Raw genomic sequence first — 24,338 nt, forward strand, 5'->3', positions numbered from 1 at the left:
TTTTGAGATGATCATTGCAGATAAGTCCATGGATGATGACACATTAGACTCTGCCAATTTCTTTGTGTTTGTTATTGCAGTAGTCATTAAAACCGGAAATTTGTTCTTGAAAATAGCTGTTGTGAGTTAATTTGTGAGATTGTGGGTGTTCTGAACGAAATTAATGTTTTCATGGGTGGTGGGGCGGAGGTGGTGGCCACGTTAGTGTGCGCGGGGGGTGGCACACAGGGGGTTTCGCCCGGGGAGTAAATCACTCTAGGACCGCCACTGACTTTGATACACCTGCACAGCTGAGGAAAGAGGCGGAGCAACACTACAAAGGCATATTTTCAGTGTCACATTTCACCTGAAATGAAAGTCAGTCATTTCAGAGCACAGAAGCGCTGCAGTCAACATTTGTTTGTCTTTACAAGCTTAAATTAATCAGATTTTACTCAACACCTCAGCAGAATCTCTGTCATAATTGGTGAGTAAAGACGAGAACACAGTTAGGTCCAAATATATTTGGATACTGACAGAATTCCTGTTATATTAACTGTCTGTCACAGCATGTTAGAGACCATTGTTTAATTTGAGGTTAATTACTGAAGTGGAATTTGTTGGGAAAGTGTAGTGACACGGACCCACAACAGGGGGGCATAAATGAACGGACAATGAAAATGCCAAAAGATAATTTATTATTGTGAAAATGTGCACAACGGAATACAGATACAACTTTAGGTAACAGTCAATTAAACAATAGGTGACGTGTAGGCAGGCTCGAGGATAGGAGACGCCTGTCCAGAGAAGAGTCGGGCCCCACACGATTTCCACTGCCAGCGGAGACCTGCAACACACCGGAGCCACCAAGTCCTGAGTCCCCAGGTGGCCACTGCCTCCAGCTGTCGGATCGGGTACTGCTGGCAGGAAGCACAAACAGATTATGTGGGTGTGTGGAACACCCAGCAACAGTCAGCAACTCACAGTTCCTTTCTGAGGGAAAAGTCCTCCACTTCCAGGTAGCAGGAGAACACAGTACGTGCAGTGCCTACTGTAACACTTAAGAATTTAGGAGTGGAATCGCCAACTCCCCAAAATTCCTACAAACCAGCTCCAAGCTGTAAGTTACAGAAAGTTACGACTGCAAAACATTCAGAAAACACTTATGTGCGTACGGCACAGATACGGCTGAGATGTTACCTGTAGGATAAGCTGATTTCTCGGCAGGGAAGTGATGTCTCTGCCAGGCTTTTATGGTGGATGGTGATGATGGGTTGAGTGGTGACAGCTGTCAGCTCCGGGCTCCTGGTAGGCGACTGTGCCCTCTGGTGCCTGAAGCCCGCCTTCAGGCAGGGCGCCCTCTGGTGCTGGCCAAGCAGTACCTCCTCTTCGGGCGGCCCACACAACAGGACCCCCCCCTCAACGGGAGCCTCCTGGCACCCGACCAGGCTTGTCGGGATGCCGCTGGTAGAAATCGGCCATGAGGGCCGGATCCAGGATGAAGCTCCTCTTCACCCAGGAGCGTTCTTCGGGTCCGTAACCCTCCCAGTCCACCAGATATTGGAATCCCCGACCCCTCCGACGAACATCCAAGAGCCTGCGGATGGTCCACGCAGGCTTGCCGTCAATGATGTGGGCAGGAGGTGGCACTGGTCCGGGGGTGCAGAGGTTTGAGGTGTGACACGGCTTGATCTTGGAGACATAGAATACGGGATGTATCTGCAGTGAAGCTGGCAGTCTCAGCTTCACTGCGGCTGGACTGAGGACTTTAGTGATGGTGAATGGTCCGATGAATCTGTCCTTCAGTTTTTGGGAGTCCGTATGCAGAGGAATGTCTTTGGTAGATAGCCATACCTCCTGCCCAGGCTGGTATGCAGGGTCCGGTGTAGGCCGGCGGTCTGCATGGCCCTTAGCCCTCGTCCGGGCCTTTAGAAGGGCAGAGTGGGCTGTGCGCCACACCCGACGGCACCTTCTGAGGTGGGCCTGGACCGAGGGGACCTCGACCTCTCCCTCCATGGCTGGGAACAATGGGGGCTGGTACCCCAAACACGCCTCGAAGGAGGAGAGGCCGGTCGCTGAGGAGACTTGGCTGTTATGGCCGTACTCGATCCAGGCCAGATGTTGACTCCAGGCCGTTGGGTGCGCGGAGGTTACACACCGCAGGGCCTGCTCCAGATCTTGATTCACCCACTCTGCCTGTCCATTTGTCTGGGGGTGGTACCCGGACGAGAGACTCACGGTGGCCCCTAGTCATTATGGCCTGTTATGAGTAGAAATTTGAGGAAAAAAATTTACTCCATTTTGGAATAAGGCTGCATCATAATATGTGGGAAAAAAGCAGCCGAGCTGCTCTGTGTCGGCCTGATCCTGTCAGATCTCAGAAGTGAAGCAGAGCGGGCTCTGGTTAGTACTTGGATGGGAGACCTCTTTGGAACACCAGCGGCTGTGTGTGTTTCTCCAGGTAAAACTGGAGTTGCGTCAGGAAGGGCATCCAGCGTAATACTTGTGCGAATTACCCATGTGGATCTGGCTGTAGCCGCTGTGGCGACCCTGAACAAAACCGGGAGCAGCCGAATGAACAACAACAACATAATATGTGGAAAGAGTGAAGCACTGTGAATACTTTACAGACGCTCTGTATGTTGCTATCATATTGCCAGAGATAAGTGAACTGGACTTTAGAGTGATTGAGGGATTGTTAGACTTTTACAGCCATCAACTGATGCTGAACAACATTATAAAGGAAGATTTCAAAATTAAACCTGAGGTCGGTCACAGTGAGAGCAGAGCTGCAACGTGAATCTCTTACTTTGTATTTAAAATCTTAAAAATCTTAAATTCACCAGATCTTTCTCAGCAACTCTGCAGAGTCTCTGTCATCACTGGTGAGTCCAGCTGATTATTGAATTAGCTTAATATATTTATACATTTTGGACATTTGACAGCTTGAAAGCAAATAATCAATCTTCTCATGAATGTCATGATGTTACAGTTTCTGGAAACAAGCACCAACATCTTTAAATAGTTTTAGAAGCCACAGCAGATATATTTTTTCATAACAAATCTCTGGATTGGATTTGTGGATATTATTAAGTGTTATAATATTATTTCAGTGTCAGTCTTTTAGATATTGACTGAAAACACTCCTATTTGACTGTCAGTGAATCAAAACTACTTGCTGTTAGTCTGAGGACAATGTTCACATCGAAGCACCAGTATTGTGCAAAAATATTAGGCATGATTACAAAAGCAAATGTGCTGCAAAAATAAGGAAAATCTTCCATATATCAAATAATGTATGACAATAAGAGCTAAACATTGCAAATTACAGAAAATAAGTATCTTGTTCATTAAGAGCTCATAAGTATCTTTAAAGTCTTTTGCATTTATGAATTGTTTTGAAAGCACAAAATTTTACAAAAAGATTAAACTGATCAATTGATAATCCATTGATTATTCCTCCCTGTTTATCTCTGTGAGCTCATGCTTTGGAGTCAATAGCAGCCTACTGGCTGATGAGTTGTTATGTGGCAGCAAAGCTGAGAAGAGGAGCTCAGAAGTCCAGTCACATCTGTTTCATGTCAAGGTGGTCAACTTCCCCAGCAACATGTCTCCAGGGAACTTGCTGGTGTCTCTTTCCCAGATCTCCCCAGAAAATTTTAGTATAGCGGTGCTGTTGGCCATTATTACCCAAGGCGACGCGTGTTGTGAGTCATTTTGACTGGTTTTAGATGCATTGAAAGCAAGAATATAGACAACAAATGACACTTATGTTGTAATAAAGTTCTTTTTTGCATGCTTCTGTCTACCCCGGTCACACGGCACTTAATGAAGGGCAACAAAGCCCTAACGAAACAAGAAATCTGGACTTTCGTTGACATTCGTTGGCATCGTTTAACCTTCACTCAGCTTCATTCCTGCAGCTGCAGCTTGGTCAGGATTTTTAAACTGTCAAAAAATTTGAACGAAGGCCGCAGAAAACCTCAATTCATCCTTATTTCATTTTGCTGTAGTTCTTGATTTTTTAAAATTGTTTTAGTTTTTGCCTTTTTTTTGCTGTGGACTTTATTTGGATATCTTTACACTGGGGTGAGTGGAATATAATTTTTTTTCTTCAAGTTTTGCTTTGCGTTTTCAATGATACGGAACCCTGGAAGTGTCATCGCAAAATGTGTTGCATGTGGAGAGAATGTGCGTACATTTTATTATCGTTGCGTGGAGATCAACGTTGGCTTCGGTTTAGTTGTGTTTCACTTTTTAAATTTTCAATTTATTTTATTTATACAGCGCCAAATCACAACAAAGTTGCTTCATGGCGCTTTACACAAATAAGATCTAACCTTACTAACCTAAACCTGGACTAATTTGATTGTCACATCAGAATCAGAGTCAAATTTATTGCCAGGTAAGTTCTCACATACAAGTAATTTGATCTGGTGTCATTGGTGCATAACGAAAAAAAGAATACTTCTGTAAGAAGTAAATGGAAGAAGTAAATCTGCTCTTTTAAAGATGAAACCCTGGATGAAAAACTTTCTGAATCAGTTTTTCACACTTTGCTGTTTCTCTCTTCCTCAGAGAGAGGAGGAGTCTCTGTGAGCGAACAAGAGACTCCTCACTGAGTCTCACACAATCTTTGTGGCTTATTTGAGCAAACTTTGGAAACATGAAGGCTTTCATCTGTAAAATAAAGCCTATGTGTCACAAGCTACACAGGCAGAAGTAGCTCTTTTTATTGGAAGACTTTGATGAAGTTCTGTGCTCTGCTCAGCTTGCCTGCTGGCGTTGGAGGGGCGAGCAGGCAGCACAAACAACCTGGCCGGATTAAAAAGTACCTGAGAGCAGGGTGCAGTATAAAGGCACTGTGATAACAGTAAATGGCGCTACGCCATTGTTCCACTGTCTGGGGAGAACCCTAGATGTTTACTGGGATACCAAACCAAAAGGGGCACAGCTCAAGGTGAGTTTAAACCCCCTAAACCCCCCCTTAGATCCGCCAGTGCCATACCATCACAGATGCTGGCTTTTAAACTTTATGCTGGTAACAATCTGGATGGTCCGGAGGACACGATGTCCATGATTTCCAAAAACAATATGTGGACTCATCAGACCACAGCACACTTTTCCACTTTGCATCTGTCCATTTCAAATGAGCTCAGCTGTGTTTCTGGATGTTGTTGATGTATGGCTTTCACTTTGCATGGTAGAGTTTTAACTTGCACATGTAGATGTAGTGACGAACTGTGTTACCTGACAATGGTTTTCTGAAGTGTTCCCAAGCAGTGCCGCCTGAGCGATCGAAGGTCACGGGCATTCAATGTTGGTTTTCGGCCTTGCCGCTTTCGTGTGGAAAGTTCTCCAGATTCTCTGAATCTTCTGACTATATTATGGACTGTAGATGATGGAATCCCTAAATTCCTTGCAAATGAATGTTGAGAAACATTGTTCTTAAACTGTTGGACTATTTTTTCACGCAGTTGTTCACAATGTGGTGATCCTGTCCCTGTCTTTGCTTGTGAACGGCTGAGCCTTTTGGGGATGCTCCTTTTATACCCAATCATGACACTCACGTGTTTCCAATTAACCTGTTCACCTGTGGAATGTTCCAAATAGATGTTCTTTGAGCATTCATCAACTTTCCCAGTCTTTTTTGCCCTGTCCCAGCTTTTTTGAAATGTGTTGCAGGCATCCATTTCAAAATGAGCAGATATTTGCACAAAAACAATAAAGTTTATCACTTTGAACATTAAATATCTTGTCTATGTGGTGTATTTAATTGAATATAGGTTGAAGAGGCTTTTCAAATCACTGTATTCTGTTTGTATTTACATTTCACACAATATCCCAACTTCATGCACAGTTTTTATGAAGTTACTGATGGAAATATTTCTGACTCACTGACTGACTGGACTCAGCCATCAAAAGTGTTTCTGTGGCAGAAAAACAGAATAAATGTGTCTGACTGCAGTGAAAGATGTGAACTTGTAGAGATATTCACTTTTCCCAGAAGAGACACTCAAGTAAGAAATACTTTTTGAAGAATGTAAATCAGAAATTCAAAATATCCATTTGGAAAATTAAATGTGTTTGTATTTCAATATTTTCTTTTTCAGTGAAGGTTTTTGTCTTTCAATGTCAGATTTTTTTTTTAGTAAAGTTCACTGTCAGTGTTTTGGTGGTAAGAGGCGGAGAAAAACTAGTGTCACATTACAGCTAAAAACAAAAGTAAAAGTTGTTCAGAAGCACAGAAGAGCTACAGACGACTTTTGTTTGTCTTTACGAGCTTTTATTCACCAGGTTTTACACAACAATACAGCAGAGTCTCTGTCAAAGACTGGTGAGTACAGACGAGAACACAGTTAGGTCCAATTATATTTGGACACAGACAGAGTTTGTGTTATTTTAGTTGTGTGTCAGTATGTTAGAGATCAGACTGTCATGGATTGGAACGAAAAAAACAAAACTCAGAAAGTGATCATACCGAGTGATAGAAGTAGAGGTGAGTCCAAACCACACAGAGGAGCAAAAACCAAAAATATGAAACCGGTTGTTGATTGTCACTCCCTGTTGCTGTACAGGAAGAGCAGTTGAGGCCGCTGTCTTGTTTCAGAAATGACAAAACACAAAGAAAATGTGCTTCCTGTTTGCATCAGGCAGGTTTAGAAAGAACAAACAGTCATCTTGTCTAATGGCTAATTATTGAATCAGAATCAGAACGTCACAGCCATTATCAACAAAAGCAACTCAAAGTTTGAAGTGATCATAACTATAAATATTCACTTTTAATCAGTGGTATTGATTTTGAAGAGGCCACACCTTCACTTCTTCATGAAGAAGAATTTGCTGCAAGTCTGCATGATGTTTCATGAGGTGTATCTAATAAACTGACACCTGAGTGTGTCAGGGTTTAGGTTTTGTTTTATTGTTTGCTCTGCTTAGGTTATGTTTTGTGATTTCTCTTGTGGGGTTTTTCTGCTTGGCCTTGGTCCGTCCCTTTCTCTCATTTGTCTCTCCTGGTGGTGGGCAGGGCACACTGTTGGGCCACACCCCTATTCTGGTGGTTTCCACACACCTGTTTCTAATTGGTAGCTCATCACCAGGGTGTATATTAGTTTCACGGGTTTGTTTGTTGTGCTTTATGCCTTTGCTTCATAGCTAATCTTGTAAGTTTTCTCGACCTGTTTTTCTCGCTGTATTTTGGACTGCCTGCTTGTTTATTGGACCACGCCCTTGCCTAATGTTTGTGACACTGTTGCTGATTTTTGACTGCTTTTCAGTGTACCAGAACCTGCTTGTTGTTTCAGTAAAACCTTATCGCCAAATCCCATCTGAGTCTGAGCTCTGCATTTGTGTCCAGCCATCCGGTACCACTGGTCTTGATAGAGTGAATATTTCAGCCAAATTCAGTTACTATGTTCTCTCTCTCTCTCTCTCTCTCTCAGATACTCACATACACACACTGCAGCAGTCACCTTTGTCTTCACAGCAAAGTTTCTGTCAGACTGGTGAGTACAGACCAGTACACAGTTAGGTTCAAATGTATTTGGACACAGTTTGTTTTATTTTTGTATGTGTGTCAGTGTGTTAGCGATCAGACTGTCATGAAACAACCAAATTTCAGAAAGTAATTACAGCAGGGGAATGGAATTTTTTTTTTTTTTTTTTTTTTTTTTTTTTACTAGACCAAACAGGCAAAACAAAAATAAACAGAAACAAAGCAGAAGTAAGTCTGTAACACAGATTAGAAAAAAGTGAGCGGGTAGATGAAAAAATGGATAATCAATCTTCAGTCACTATTGGTGGCAGGAAGAGCAGGTCGGGCTGCCGTCTTATTTAATAAATTGTAAATGTAAAGAAAATGTGCTTCCTGTTTGCACCACGAAAGTGGAGGAAGAGGGACAAACGGTCATCTTGTCTACTGGCCAATTACTTAATCAATCAGAATCAGAACATCACATCCATTACAGACAAAAGAGCTCAAAGTTTATAGTGAACATGTCTGTAAATGTTGAATTTTAATGCACAAGAACAGTTAACAAACTCAGAGTTCATCTAGAGTTATTTCAAGAGAATGCAACTGATTCCATTTACAATAATCTCACCTGAGTGAGAAAGAACCAAAATGAACATTGATTCATTCATTTTGTACCGTTTATTTGGATTGAGGTTGTTGTGGCAGTAGACCAAGCAGCTCTTCCCACACTTCCCCTATCCCTGGTTAAATCCTTCACTATTCCTGGGAAATCCTGACGCATTGCCAAATCTACTGGAAATACAATCTCAACCCAAATCCAAGAGGTGGGCTGAACTGGATTTGAGTAGCATTTGAGTGGGATTCATTGAGCTCTGAATGCAAATCTCTGGGATCATGACTTCAAACTTTGTCAATACATCCGTGTGCCCAAAGCGTCCTCTCTAATGTGGCAGCAGCTGAGTACCGCTGCAGCAGTGAGGACAGCAAACAACCTTCTTCCTCTGTGGTTCTTTCTTGCCAAGAAAATCCACCGGGTGTGTTCCCTTCTATGTGTCACAAAAACCACACTGTCATGTCCAGATCCAAATTCACACACTCCTGAATTCTGACTTCCACACAGATCTCTTTCATCTTGAGCCAAATTGAATTTGGACGTATATGTAGGCTGAACCAGATTTGAGCATTGAGATAGAAAGCAATCCGGATTGAATCCAGTTTGAACCGGATTGCCAACTCCAGTCTGAACAGGCTCTTTCCTGATTCCTGCATTTTGACAAACTTCCAAAACACAACAGCAGTTTATTTTACAGGAAATTAAGAAGAGGTTGAGAGTTAACCAACATAATTTATAATCTGAACATTTTATGCACTGTAAAACAAACAAACAAACAAAAAAAAAAAAACAAAAAGTGACCAGTGTGTTACAGTTAAAATGGCAGGAAATTACTATTATAGTAATTACAGTAATATACTGGTAACTTGTTACCTATTTCACTGTCAGTGAATCAAAGCTAGTTGTTGTTAGTCTGAGGAATATGCACATGTTAAAACTACAGTTGTCCATTCAGCTGCTCCCGTTTTGTGTTCGGGGTCGCTACAGCGGATACAGCCAGATCCGCATTGGTAGTTGGCACAAGTTTTACGCCGGATGCCCTTCCTGTTGCAATTTACCTGGAGAAACACACACAGCCGCTGGTGTTCCAAAAAGGTCTCCCATCCAAGTACCAACTAGGTCCCGCACTGCTTAGCTTCTGAGATCTGATGGGATCAGGCTGACACACAGCAGATCTGTTGCATGTTAAAACTACAGTGTTGTGCAAAAATATTAGGTGTGATTACCAGTGATGGGCACAGATAACCAAAAAATTAACTTTGATAACAGGTAATCAGATAACTGAAAAGTTATCTTTCATCAAGATAAAATAAACCACCCAAAAATGTATCAGAAGTTAGATAACCAATAACCACTAAATTCCAGTTTTGTCTCCGGTACACTTGCAACTTCTAACAAGCTGATTTTGAGTTTTAACACCACGATCGCTTCTGAAAGCATCAAAAGCGACAACAGACCCAAGCAATGAGTCAGCACTTCTGTCTTTGAGCATCCTGTCCCCTGCTGGAAGCTCCCGTTTACTACATGGCTTCCAGCACAAACGCAGCTGAGAGGAACCACGAAGCTTAAGTCTCTACTCAATCACAATCCTGTCGTCAGGCAGAGGTCTTGGAAAATAAAGCAATGCTGACTTATGGTTTGGTGTAAATAAAATGAATATTAATAGAATAACTCCATTAATGTAAAATAGAACATATATCTTTTAATGTTGAATAATGCACTAATTCTGACATTTTGTAACAAACACAGACAGATGGCATTCTGGGTAAAATGTGCCTCCGCTGACACTGATGGGTTGACTGTAAACCAACACGTTAATGTGAGGTGTGTCGTGTGGTGGTGTTTACAGATAAATGTGCTTTTGTAAAATATGCCTTTTTTTTTTATTTCAAAAAAGGCATTTTCAAAAATCCATCCATCCATTTTCTTCCGCTTTATCCGGAGTTGGGTCGCGGGGGCAACAGCTCAAGCAAAGCCGCCCAGACCTTCCGATCCACACACACCTCCCCCAGCTCGTCCGGGGGAACTCCAAGGCGTTCCCAAGCCAGCCGAGAGACGTAGTCCCTCCAGCGTGTCCTGGTTCTTCCCCGGGGCCTCCTCCCGATGGGACATGCCCGGAACACCTCTCCAGCGAGGCATCCAGGGGGCATCCAGAAAAGATGCCCGAGCCACCCCAACTGGCTCCTTTCGACGTGGAGGAGCAGCGACTCGACTCAGAGTTCCTCCAGAGTGACCGAGCTCCTCACCCTATCTCTAAGGGAGCACCCAGCCACCCTGCGGAGGAAACTCATCTCGGCCGCTTGTACTCGCGATCTCGTTCTTTCAGTCATGAGCTAAATCTCATGACCATAGGTGAGGATCAGAACATAGATCAATCGGTAAATCGAGAGATTTGCCCCCTTACTCAGCTCTCTCTTCACCACGACAGTCCGATACAGCGACCGCATCACTGCAGATGCTGCACCGATCTGTCGATCTCACGCTCCATCCATCCCTCACTTCGTGAACAAGACCCCGAGATACTTAACTCCTCCACTTGAGGCAAGGACACTCCACCGACCTGAAGAGGGCAAAGCACCCTTTTCCGGTCGTGAACCATGGCCTCGGATTTGGAAGTGCCGATTTTCATCCTGGACGCTTCACACTCGACTGCAAACCGCCCCAGTGCACACTGAAGGTCCTGATTTGACGAAACCAACAGAACCACATCATCCGCAAACAGCAGAGACGAGATTCTGTGGTTCCCAAACCAGACCCCCTCTACACCCTGGCTGCACCTAGAAATTCTATCCATAAAGATAATGAACAGAACCGGTGACAAAGGGCAGCCCTGGCGGAGGCCAACGCGCACTGGAAACAGGTTTGACTTACTACCGGCAATGCGAAACAAGCTCCTGCTGCGGTGGTACAGGGACCGGATAGCCCTTAGCAAAGGACCCCATACTCCCGGAGCACCCCCCCACAGGGTGCCCCGAGGGACACGGTCAAACGCCTTCTCCAGATCTACAAAGCACAGGTGGACTGGTTGGGCGAACTCCCATGAACCCTCGAGCACCCAATGGAGCGTGTAGAGCTGGTCCAGTGTGCCGCGACCAGGACGAAAACCACACTGCTGTTTATCTTTCATATGTAAGTGCAGCCATTAGATCAGAATGTGGCAGTACCAGAGTGACCGGCAAGTTTGAGCTTTCTGCTCAAGCTTGCATTCTGACTTTGAGAAAGTCAGTCAGAAAAGTCCCTGTTATGCATGCATACAAATAAAAAAAGACAAAATTGAACAAATTTAAGACTTAAAAAAACAAAACTAAGCTTCATGAATTAAATGTAAAGGCAGTTTTTCTTTAAAAAAGTTTGCAGTGATGAGCTCTGTTACATTTCTTTTATTATTCCATATTTGTACGACACAATATCGGATGGAAAACAGAATATGTTTAGTTTTATAGAAAGAAAGGTGAAGATGACTATTCTGTTTGGTGTTGTATGAATGAATCTGTGAATTTAATATGAACACATTTCTAAATGCTGATGGTAAACATAATGGTGAGAACATGTTTGTGTAAATAAATACACACGTCTGATGAATATTTATATTGTATACTGTGAGAATGTTCAGTTTTTAAAAAGTGGTGCAGAAGCTTCTGTTGATTAGGGAGAAGGACAGAAATACTCAAGTGCTTTACAGTAAGAGACTGATTTTACAGATGGGTAGAAGAACATAAACCCACGAAAGCTTGCGCTGCTCAAACTCTATACTAGCGTTTCAACTGAAGGAAATTAAATTTATCGAATGTATCCCATGTCAAATTTTTAGGCATTGTAGTGGATGCGAATTTGAACCAGAAACAACACATTAGTTTTATCCACAAAAAATAAAACGGTAAGATCATTTGGATTCATCAGCAAACTCAGACATTGTAGAAAAGGCTTGTCCATTGGCCCTGTATTATTCTTTGATTTATCCATATTTGATTTATGCTAACATAATTTGGGTAAGCACATGCCCGTCCAACCTCCTTAAAATCTACACACTGCTGAAATGTTTAAGACTGGCAACTTTTTCTAATTCAACAGAAGCTTCTGCACCACTTTTTTTTTTACATTCTCACAGGCTCAAACTGCCAGTCACTCTGGTACTGCCACATTCCAATCTAATGGCTGCACTTACGTAAGAAAAGGTGGCCTAATGAGTTGTAAATTACCCCAGCAGTGCCATTTGGCACCACCTTGGTCATGAAAGGAAGACGTGCCATTTGGCACCACTCTGGTAGCTCTAGTGTTGGTCTAAAAATTATCGGACAAAAAAGTATCGGAAAATAATTAGTCCGATAATGGTTTTCGAAGTTAGCTGAAAAGATAATCCGATAATGAAAACATTATCTTCGATAATTATCAGTTATTGGATTATCAGAATTGTGCCCACCACTGGTGATTACAAAAGTAAATATGCTCCAAAAACAAGGAAAATCTTCCAAATATCAATGTATGAGAATAAGAACTAACCATTGAAAATTAGAGTAACTTAGTATCTTGTTAGTAGCTTGTATCTTTTTTTAATGCCTTTTGCATTTAAAGCTGAATTCTTTCGAAAACACAAAGTTTTACAATAACGTTCAACTGATTAATTGATAATCCATTGATTATTCCTCCCTGTTTATCTCTGTGGGCTCATGCATTGGACTATAAATCTGTAATCAGTTTTCTCCTGAGAATCATAGTTGAGTTAGGAAAAGCTCTTAGTACAGAAAGTTATTCACATGACGTCTGTAAGACATTGTGAACTTCAGCTTCACTTCCTATAAACCCTGAATTTATTTGCCATCAGTGTAAAATCTTTCAGCAATACATCTCACTTAACACTGACCATCAGATGAATCTGTTCTGAAAAGATAAGATAACTCATAAGTCATAACGGGTTTTGAGCACGCCTCAACCTCCAGTCCTGATAAATGAAGCCAACATGGAAGTGGCAAGTCTTGCAATTCTTTGAATTGTCACTTGGGGCTGGCTTCAAATGTAAGTCTTTCCCATTGGAAGTCCCTGTTAAGCTTTACAGAACAATAATGTTTACGTCCTTGTGGTTTTGGTGTCTGCAGGTAGTTACTCGTTCATGACAACAGTACTGGGGGTGTGTGAACATTTTTGAAATAACTCAGAGCTCTTTTACAGTTTTTTTTTTTTTTTTTTTTAAATTGCTAAAACACAAAACCCAATTCTCTTAACCAAATGACCAGTTCTATAAACACATTTAATAAAACTAGCCCCATTTGCCAAAACCATAAACACATTTCACATGAAGACACAATTCACAAAACGCAGTCCTCCTTTTCTCACAAATCTAAACAGATTTTGTCTTGCTAAAACACAAGTTGCATAAAACTCTGCTCAGATTCTCAATTTAAAGCTCAAGTGATGCAAAAATGCTTGCCACAGTCAGCAAAACCTGAACACAATGTACACACGCAGAATCAGAGGAAGAGGAGTTAGAGTCAGAGGAGGGAGAGGAGCAGGCCGAGGAGGGAGAGGAGCAGGCCGAGGAGGGAGAGGAGCAGGCCGAGGAGGGAGAGCAAGGCAAACTTGCACCATCATGCTTGCGAGGTAGATGAGGTCCTGTGGCCTGACCCAGCTCGACGACGTGATGCAGCACAATGATGTGTGTGTGGTATAGTTCAATAAATGAAAAAAAATCACACCCTGAACATTGTGTCTTCAATGAGTATTGCATGTAATGGATCCTCTGTACTGTTTGCATTGAGTTGTGATACAGTACAGTAGTGTACACTGTATTCTCTGTAGCTTTACATACTATTCATATGAAACACACAAATCTATGAATGCTACATACTCTGCAGTAATATATTTTGAGAACAGATACAGATACTATGCTTTGGCAGTTGCAAACAAACGTTACATTTTTGCAGGCTTTGAGCAGCTGTTTTGGTGTGACAGTTTGTGTTTTGAAAAGAGAAGGTGTGGGTTTGTGTATGTAGCTTTAGAAAAGTGTGTTGTGTTTAGCGTTTTGAGAAAATGGGGGATAGTTTTGTGAAATGTGTTTTAGCACTTTAAAAAAAACTGTAAGACATAAAATTATGAATGAGGGTCGTGGTCACTTTGAGGCAGAGGTCTGCTAGCAGTGGTTTCCAGCTGCTGTGGATGTGATCTGGTGGAGTCATTCATGAGCATTTTATTTGAAATATCTGAACTAATATGGCTGAGTGTGATGTTAAATGCACTAATGGACCGTTGAGAAAAGCTGTTGTTCCAGTAGTTCTGTGAAGTATAATTGAACTTGTAGTTCTGTCAGTGTTGGTTTTCGTCTCTTGTCTCCTCCTTGTATTTGCTTCTCACATCTGTCCCCAGCTCATATCTGCTCTTCTCTTATTTCTGCTCTCATCTCTGTATGTTATGTCCTCTCAGTTAATCCCACAGTATCTACTGAATTCTTCTTTCAGCTCTTGTCTTCTTGTTAGGTTATCACATCTTGTCTTTTCACCTTTTCTTGTTAAGTAGTAGTCTCTGCATTTGTCTGTCCTTCAGTTTCTAGCCTGGCTATATGCTGCCATCTGGTGTTCCCTTTTATTATCTTCAGTTTCAGGTAATGTCTGAATGTTTACTGCCCCCTGGTGTTCTCTTAAATTTCCTACACATCAGCTGTCTAATTAAATGCACCTGGTTGGGTGATCACCTGCAACAATCAAGGCTGGCTATATATTGTGACAAAAGTCACAATATATAGTGACTATTGTATTTATGCATGTTTGAATGTTGCTGGTGTTACTGCTGGGTCACTGTAATCCAGTTCCTCTTGTGAGTTCTCTGCTCCACCTTGTATTTGTGGAAATCCTGCTTTGGAATGCTGTTTCCTATGTACTCTTCCCCTTCAAGGAAGAGGCTGTTTTTCCCTCAGTTTCCCAGCCTCCTTGCTATTTTTGTATTTTGCATTTATCTTTTACATAAGGAGGAGGTTAATGTTTGAGTTGGGAGTATCTGATTAGTATGTTAAGTTTTTCCTTTTTGATTGTGGACTTTATGCTCTTCTTTAGTGAAGAAGATATTCCTCAGAACCATCACTGTTTATGAAGCTTACTCCTGTGTTGAATTCACCTTGCACCTAAAGACAATTCTTCAGTTTATATCTTGTGAATTAATAAACTGCTGTTCTTGATCATCTGCCTTCTTGTCTGGCTGACCTGCTTTTGGGGTTCAATTTAGTCTGTCCCTACACCCAACCGTAACAGAACTATTTTTAAATTTATATGTTGCAGTTTTTCTCAATTGCTAAGACACATTTCTTGAAAGCTGCTCTCCTTTTCTCTAAACTGTGAACACAAAACCCATTTTTCAAGCTACATTCACAAAACCCCAGACTCTTCTTGCAAAACCAAACTTTCACCTCAAAACAGTTCAGTCTGTGCTCAGAACTGAAGTATGTTGTCAAATCGTGCCCCGAGTCGATCAAAATTAAACACTACTGAGCAGTCTCTAAACACTACATAGAAAATACATTGTTCAGGACATAAAGCTGTAGAAATAAATGCTTATTGTTCACTGTCGGCTAAATACTTGTTGCAAAACAGAAGTCCTGTGCATCTAGCACTTGTACATAGTAAAAAAGTACAAATAATAGAAATTCTGTGCATTTACATGTAGCACTTTTACAGTACAAACACATCGTGCATTTAGCACTTGTATCCAGTAAGCCTACATAAAAATAAAGTACAAAAATATACATGGAATACTAGGCCTACAAACAGTTAAACTAGCCCTCCATTGTAATACTACAGTACATTGACACAGTGACGTACTGAAACATGTATTTTCTTAAAGTATACTGTGGTACAGTATATCATATAGTCACACAGTAATTCCTGTCAACATTTAAATACTATTATGTTCTCTTCTGTAAATCTCAGGATTCTGGTGGACACAGTGAATATACTGATGGTTGGTTGGACCCTTTGTCCGGCCTCCCTCATACTCATACCGCGGACAAGAACATGGTCAGTCACAGTAGCTCTGATTTCATCAGATATTACTGTACATTGTCTTCACTGACCACTTCAACCACCTCTCACATGAACTCCTCCTCTCAAATTTCTATCTGTTGTAGTGCCTCACAAACCAGTGCTCTCCGAACTCGCTTATATATGTTCCCTCACATCATTGGCCACAACTGTGATCAGTTCTGAGTTGTTGTGTTCAACTGGTGACACCAGTGCTTTAACTGTTAGACTTTTGCCACGTGTGGTCACCATTATGCAACACAGGTGCATCACAATGAAAATGTGTTGGCAAGTTGTGTCTAAACAGGTGAAAAGTGCTTACAGTAAATGGTTTTGCCAAAAGAGTGAATGATTCAATCAGAGGTTTCAGGCAAGTGAGCATTTGGTTCAGACAATAGCATTTAGTGTTTTAGCAGTTGAGGAAAAACTGTAAGGTGTCATCACAATGTGACAGAGTGAGTAAACTGAGTAATGGATTGAAATAATTTGTGTGCTTCCAGATGCAAACAGAAGACAGACAATGCGCCGATAAAACTAAAATCTATCAGACGTCCACTGCCAATCTAAGGAACAAATACAGGACAAAACGGTAACCAAATGTACAACCACAGGGGAAGCTCTCAGTCAGATATCTGCTCAGTTTTGAGCATGCACAAAACTTTCCAATGGACTGTCCGGATATCAGCTGACAAGGAACACATTTTAGGGCCCCTTCACACATAGTATGAATGTGGTCAAATTGTGCATGAAGCAGGAATCGTATGCAATATGTGTAAAATCGTAGCTGTCTCCAATGCGTTGTACACCTGTTGCTACAACTATTTGTGCATACAGCAGCTGAAAGACAGTGTGCACTGTGAGAGTCCATTTGATCCCTCTCACAGCAGGTGTTGGCCAAAAATGCAACACATGTGGTGCATGTGTCTCGCAAGTGTGCTCCCCCCAAGACATGTGGTGTGTCGGTGGGGGGCATACTTGCATAAAATGCTGATATGTATGTACAGATCTTATCATATTGGGGCCGGACAGCGAGGTCTGATCACACACAGCATGGGGAGGGGCCTCTCAGATGATCACAGCACAGACAGCTGGATGACAGCTCAGTGCACACATTACAAAAACAGAAACCATCCCCAGGACAGTTATATAAATAATTACGACAATACCTACATATGCAATTACATAACAAATGAAAATCAAAGACCACATAATAGAGAAACAGAGTGACACGTTAGTCTGGGCACTGAACGGACAAGTGGGGTGTGTCTGCCCACAGCCGATGCTGTAAGATATCTGCTCCTGGATGCCCCAGGTGGACACCTACTGTGTTTTGATGGACACGAACTTACAACATTCTTCCATGAGGCATGTGTCTCTGCCTGCTGTTTTCACATGGAGATACATAAAACATCTTTCGCGTTTGTGCTGGGCTGCAGCAGCTGCATGTCCTTGTTGATTTCAGGCATTTTTTCGCACCATTTACAGACCAGTGATGGTAGTGCAGTGGTAAAGTTTCTGGTTGGCAATCAGAGCTTTGCAGGTTCAAACCCTGTGGGTGGCATGTATTTTTCAAATTTTTTTTTTTCACGGCAGCTGCGCAATGTGATAACACTGCACAGCTGCTTGCACTGTGAAAAAAATACAAATTAAAAATTTAAAATACATGCTGTGATGGTTTCGTGCACGCGAACAGTGTGAGCAGCTGGTGCATGTGTAATCACATCACGCAGCTGCTGTGATAAAAAAAAAAATAGAAAAATACATACAATTTTACAATACAAAAAAAATACAATTTTAATAGAAAAATACATGCCACCCACAGGGTTTGAACCTGCAAAGCTCTGATTGCCAACCACATCGCGCAGCTGCTCGCACTGTGTTCCTGCGTGCATGAAACCATCTGTGGCATCATGCATACCTGCCCGTCGGTTCGACGTTTTAGTGGTTTGCTCATACGAGCTGTTCCGCCATGATTCGTCCTGATTTGTACTTATTCCCACTATGTGTGAAGGGGCCCTTAGGAATGAAAAAAGAATTAGTACTGTATAAAAAACAGATATCAAAACTTCATATCTGTCACACATTCAGTCCTTAATCCATCACAGTATGACGTAGACTTTAGCACCACATCCACCAGATTAGCAGGGGGGGTGTTCAAGTCTTGTCGATCTTGCTCATGCTTCACTTTTTTTCAGTACAAACCTCCAAAACACAATAGCAGCAGCTTCTTTGACAAGAAATTAAGAGGTTGAGAATTAACCAACAGTTATAATTTTAACATTTTGTGGTGAAAGAAATGTAAGAGTTACTGAATTTTCCATGACATCATTTTGGCAGCTGGTGTTGAGAAACACCTCCACCGTGCCTTTGGTGATGGAGAATGGTTTATTGGTCATATATGGTACTTTCCCACCGGATGGTATCAACTCAAATTGATTTGAGGTGTTTCCTTTTTCACTGCTGATTGTAGTAAATCTAACTCCTTATAGCCACGCTATATAAAACTGTTGTGATGAGTATTTTAGTTTTTATATTTTACTACTACGGTACAGACGGCACTACTTGCCTCACAATCTGGCAACATGTGCTGATTTCGCACTTCACAACATCCAGTCTTGGCTCCTGGATGGCAACCACGCAGGCCCCCAGACATATCTAACGATATTAAAAAAAATGTTGGCTTCGTTCAGGACATCTTTCTGTCTCCTATTTCACAGTGATGATGCAGTAATAGTGACAATTCTCTCTGACCAATCAGTAATCTGTAGTCTTTTCACACCACCCATTGGTGTCACCTCACTGCACATGTTCCTTGGAGTCCAGTGAAATCTGCAAACACATTTTTTTTTTAAATTGCTAAAACTCATTTCACAAAACTCTCCCCCATTTTCTCAAAACACTAAACACAACACACTTTTCTAAAGCTACATACACAAAACCACACCTCTTTTCAAAACACAAACTGCCACACCAACACAGCTGCTCAAAGCCTGCAAAAATGTAAACACTATATGCATCATTAAACACTACAATAAAACTGAAAACACTATGTTCAGTGTGTGAGAATGTTCTTTTTACGTTTGTTCACAACTGCCAAAACATAGTATCTGAACAGTATCTGTTCTCAAAATATATTACTGTAGCATTCATAGATTTGTTTCATATGAACAGTATGTAAATCTACAGAGAATACAGGATGTACACTACTGTACTGTATCACAACTCAATGCAAACACTACAGAGGATCCATTACACGCAATAGTCATTGAAGACACAGTGTTCAAGGTGTTATATATATATATATATATATATATATATATATATATATATATATATATATATATATATATATATATATATATATATATATATATATTTTTTTTTTTTCCATTTATTGAACTATACCACACACACATCATTGTGCGACATCATGTTGTGAAGCTGGGTCAGGCCACAGGACCTCATCTACGTCGCAGGCATGATGGTGAGTGTTTGCCTTGCTCTCTCTCCTCGGCCTGATCCTCTCCCTCCTCTGACTCTAACTCCTCTTCCTCTGATTCTGCCTCTGTCCATTGTGGTACTGTATACATTTGGAACCTTCAGCTCACTGTGCACTCTGAACTGGCTTCTATAGGTGTGGTCACATCATTTGCAACAAGTGTCTACAATTCTGAGTTATGTTTAATGAATGAAGCCAGGTGTGTACATTGTGTTCAGGTTTTGCTGACTGTGGCAAGCATTTTGCATCACTTGAGCTTTAAATTGAGAATCTGAGCAGAGTTTTATGCAACTTGGGTTTTAGCAAGACAAAATTTGTTTAGATTTATGAGAAAAGGAGGACTGTGTTTTGTGAATTGTCTTCATGTGAAATGTGTTTATGGTTTTGGCAAATGGGGGGCTAGTTTTAATAAATGTGTTTATAGAACTGGTCATTTAGTTTAGAGAATTTGGTTTTGTGTTTTAGCAATTTAAAAAAAAACTAATTTGCTTTACTGTTACCTAATTGCCATGGTTCAGGCCAACTAGATTTGTAAGGGTAAATTTAACAAATTTTCTGAAATATACTTTGTTTGGTAAATTTCATTCAAAATATTTGGAAAGGACTAATATACTTAATATTTTCACTTAGATTTACCAAGAAAATCTAAATGATTTCACAGCCTTTTTAATTTACTCAATATTTTTAAGTGTAAAATGTTTAACCAAAAAAATTAAGTAGAGAACAGAGTCGGCACTGAAAGATCAAAAAGTGACATCACTATGAATGCTTCACCGCCACATGTCAGTTATCCCTGTGGTAACTTTTCTGACACCTCCTGCTTAAAACTCAAAGTCAGAACGATTGTGAGGCCCCGCTTTCACGGTCTGTATTCAGTGAAAATCAAGACCAAGTGAGTTTTTGCCCTTCTGCTCTAGTCGAGGTTTCTGTCTTCCCCGAGTTTACCTATGTTGCTGTTTGACAGGTGCACTGCCCCAGCAAAACTCCTCACCTGCCACTGTCCCCGGATCCATAAACTGAAATCTGTTAAACTACTGAAACTGAAAGGAAAACGTATATCATAAACGAAATTCACATATTACGACTTACGTTTGCGAGACCTTTGTTCATGTTTTGTGGGATATTTTATTCACTGTTGGCAGCAAAATGATTAACGGTTCACAGATTTTCACGGTTATTTGCGGGAATTTTCAATAATGGTTTGCAGATAATTCACGATTTGCAGCAGATTCACATTTTGGGGGTTAACAAACACCAAGAATGTGAAGAGGAAGTACACAAATGAGAGAGAACAAGACCAAAGGCCATAGCACATTACACCAAAAGTAACACTAAAGAGACCCCGCTGTGGCACCGCTCTAAACAAAATTCCTACAAGCTTCGTGAAGACATGTTAATGGAAAGATTCATTGTTTTCGTAGTGGTGGTGTCACTTAAGAACTAGAATTTTAAATGAACTGTGACATTCTTTTGGACTTTCCCATCATTACAAGAATCATAGTTTTTGTTTTGAAAACCAAAATAAATAATGTAATTCCAGTTTTGTGTTTAACATTGTGTTCTCAGGGTGTGGACATGTCTGCTGCCAGCTGTCTGCTTTCTGAAGATCAGTTCTTGTGCTCCATCTGTTTGGATGTTTTCAACAATCCAGTTAGCACATCATGTGGACACAACTTCTGTAAAAAGTGCATCACTGAGTGCTGGGAAACACGTGGTACTTGTCAATGTCCCATTTGCAAAACAGTTTTTGACACAAGACCTGAGCTGAAGGTCAATATTTTCATCTCTGAGATGGTTGATCAGTTCAAACAGAAAGTCAGCAGCAGCTCAGAGCAACGATCTGCTGAACCAGGAGAAGTTCTCTGTGACGTCTGTCCTGAAGACAAACTGAAGGCCCTGAAGTCCTGCCTGGTGTGTCTGATGTCCTACTGTGAGACTCACCTGGACCCTCATCTGACAAGGTCAGGCCTGAAGAGACATCAGCTGATTGACCCTGTGGAGAACCTGGAAGGTAGAATGTGTGAAAAACACGACAAACTGCTGGAGCTGTTCTGCAAGAACGACCAGATGTGTGTCTGTATGCTCTGTACTATTTTAGACCACAAGTCACATGATGTTGTTCCTCTGAAAGAAAAATATGAAGGAAAGAAGGCTGAGCTGAGGAAGACGGAAGCTGAAATTCAGGAGATGATCCAGAAGAGACAACTGAAGATTCAGGAGATCAGTCAGTTGAGCTCAGCCAGAAAAATGCAGACAAAGAGAAATCAGCTGGTGTTCAGATCTTCACTGCTCTGATGGAGTCTGTTCAGAGAGGTCTGAACGAGCTCCTCAAGACCATCGAGGAGAAGCAGAAGATGACAGAGGACCAGGCTGAAGGCTTCATCACAGAGCTGGAATGTGAAATCTCTGAGCTGCAGAAGAGGAGCTCTGAGGTGGAGCAGCTCTCACAGTCTGAAGACCACCTCCACCTCCTCCAAGGCTTCCAGTCCCTGAACCCTGCTCCACCCACCAAGGACTGGACTGAGGTCAGAGTCCATCCACCGTCATATGAGGGGAGTGTGGTGAGAACTGTGAGTCAGCTGGAGGAGACCATCAGAAAAGACATGAAGAAAGTGAGTGAAGCTGAACTGAAGAGGGTCCAGCAGTATGCAGTGGATGTGACTCTGGATCCTGATACAGCACATCCTAAACTCATCCTGTCTGATGATGGAAAACAAGTAAAACATGGTGATGAACGGAAGAATCTCCCAGACAACCCAGAGAGATATTCAACTGGTATCTATGTTTTAGCAAAGCAGAGTTTCTCTGTAGGAAGATTTTATTTTGAGGTTCAAGTTAAAGGAAAGACTATGTGGACTTTAGGAGTGGCCAGAGAGTCCGTCAACAGGAAAGGAGACATTGAATTAAGTCCTCAGTATGGTTACTGGACAATATGCGTGAGGAATGAAAATGAGTACAGAGCTCTTTCTGGCCCTTCAATCTGTCTCTCTGTGAGGTCTCAGCCTAAGAAGGTCGGGGTGTTTGTGGATTATGAGGAGGGTCTGATCTCCTTTTATGATGTTGATGCTGCAGATCTTCTTTACTCCTTTACTGGCTGCTCCTTCACTCAGAAAATCTACCCATTTTTTAGTCCTGAACCAAATGATGGTGGCAAAAACTCTGAGCCACTGATCATACGTCATGTCAGTCCATGTAATTTAATGTAAAATGTCATGGGTTGATTGATGTCAGCACCTCTAAAAAAAAAAAAAAAAAATCTGGAATCATATTCATCAGGGGTGTAACAAGATCTTGTGACACGGTAATTCTTGGTGAGGTGAAACACAGTCTTTCTGAAGAGTGCACTGAAGAGTGCTTCAGCATTTTTTTTTTTTTTTTTTCCTGTTTGTGTGCGTTTCAGTTTTTGAGGCCCAGCCAAGCACTTCTTGTTTTTGAAAATCTCTCAACTTGTCAGAAGTCATGGTGTCGTCACCCACTGCAGCTCCAAGGCAGAGTAGAGCATTAACACAATGACAAATCTGGTGACTTTTACCCTACGGTCTTTTTTTTTTTTAAGTCCAACATCTTTCACAGGGATGTTCCTGTATTGCTAGTTAGCATGCTAACATCTCCTTAAAATGTCGTAAATCACTTCAGAGTTGTTATCTAGTTAGAAACAGTTTTCCAAATTGACAAGTGACTTTTTTTTTTTCCTCACTAACTTTTACACCAAAAAAAAAAAGCCAATCACACGACATTTATTCAAAACTATAGTTGTTTCTGGGCGTATTCCGCCATCTTGGATTATTTTGTTCAAGCAAACAGCCATCTGCCATCACGGTGCCTTTTTACTCAAATTGGCAGTCGTGTTGCTCAGCATTTGTATAAAATAGACTTCTTGTCTATTTTGACCCTGTCTAGCTGGCACCATTGTAACTAATTGAAATTGAATGGCAGGTTGTCGCTTGTGGCTAATGGGACTTATTACACAAAAACTGGTCAGTCACAAAGTCTTGTGCTTTGTTTCCCAAAGCGCAAGAAATGACAGAGAGGGGAAGAGAAGTATTTTTACTGACATTGTTCCTTATAGTTAAGATATATTTGGGATGGGCCCGTATTAAAACAAACTTAAGTTATTATTCATTTATTGTTTCATTATCTTTTAATTTGATGCTGGTAGTTAACGAAGAAAGGGACGGGACTTTAAAAAAAGTTTACCCCATTTATTGGTTTTCTGCTTCAGAATATTACCTTTGCAAACTATGAAATAATTTGAGCTTCAACATTCAATCATTTGATCAAATTTGTTGATGTCTTTATAGGCATATTAAAGGATTATTACCCTTGCTTGATCGGTCTGTACAGGAAAATATCAGACCGAGGTGTTGACAGTACGGACCGAGCATTAGTGAGGCCCGTCCAAAAAAAAACACCTCGGTCTGATATTCTCCTACAGACTGAGCAAGCAAGGATAATTAATTTATATAAACACGCAAACCTATGGCATTGCCTGAATATGAAAACTGCTGATGGTTTTGTGCTCATAGTCAGAACTGTTCGCTTCACCTCCATGAAGAACTTGCTAACAGATGGTCCGGTTGTTAGCTGGCTTTCAGTCTGTTTTTTCCAATGCTGTTTAGATATTTATGGAGATGTTCATGTCCGACTTGGTTTTTCTCATCGTGTTTTTAGCTTCCTGGTTTGTAATAAATGTGATATGCGTTCTGGACCGATTGTCATGGTAACTGAAAATCAGCCATCAGAGCGCGTGTAGTGTTGCATCCATATAAAACT

At 41.3% G+C, this 24,338-nt stretch overlaps 1 protein-coding gene across 1 annotated transcript; it reads left to right on the forward strand.

Moving 5' to 3' along the window:
* The first annotated feature begins 6,191 nt into the window (after window positions 1–6,191).
* Window positions 6,192–22,821, forward strand: LOC117529401 (zinc finger protein RFP-like). The gene is given in 3 exon segments (XM_034192169.1): window positions 6,192–6,316; window positions 21,132–21,794; window positions 21,797–22,821. Coding segments are annotated over 2 exon segments (1,629 nt in total). The 5' UTR covers window positions 6,192–6,316; window positions 21,132–21,140; the 3' UTR covers window positions 22,772–22,821.
* Window positions 22,822–24,338: the final 1,517 nt, after the last annotated feature.

This window comes from Thalassophryne amazonica, chromosome 17 (genome assembly GCF_902500255.1).
Source record: "Thalassophryne amazonica chromosome 17, fThaAma1.1, whole genome shotgun sequence".
In the NCBI taxonomy this organism is placed as follows: Eukaryota; Metazoa; Chordata; class Actinopteri; order Batrachoidiformes; family Batrachoididae; genus Thalassophryne; species Thalassophryne amazonica.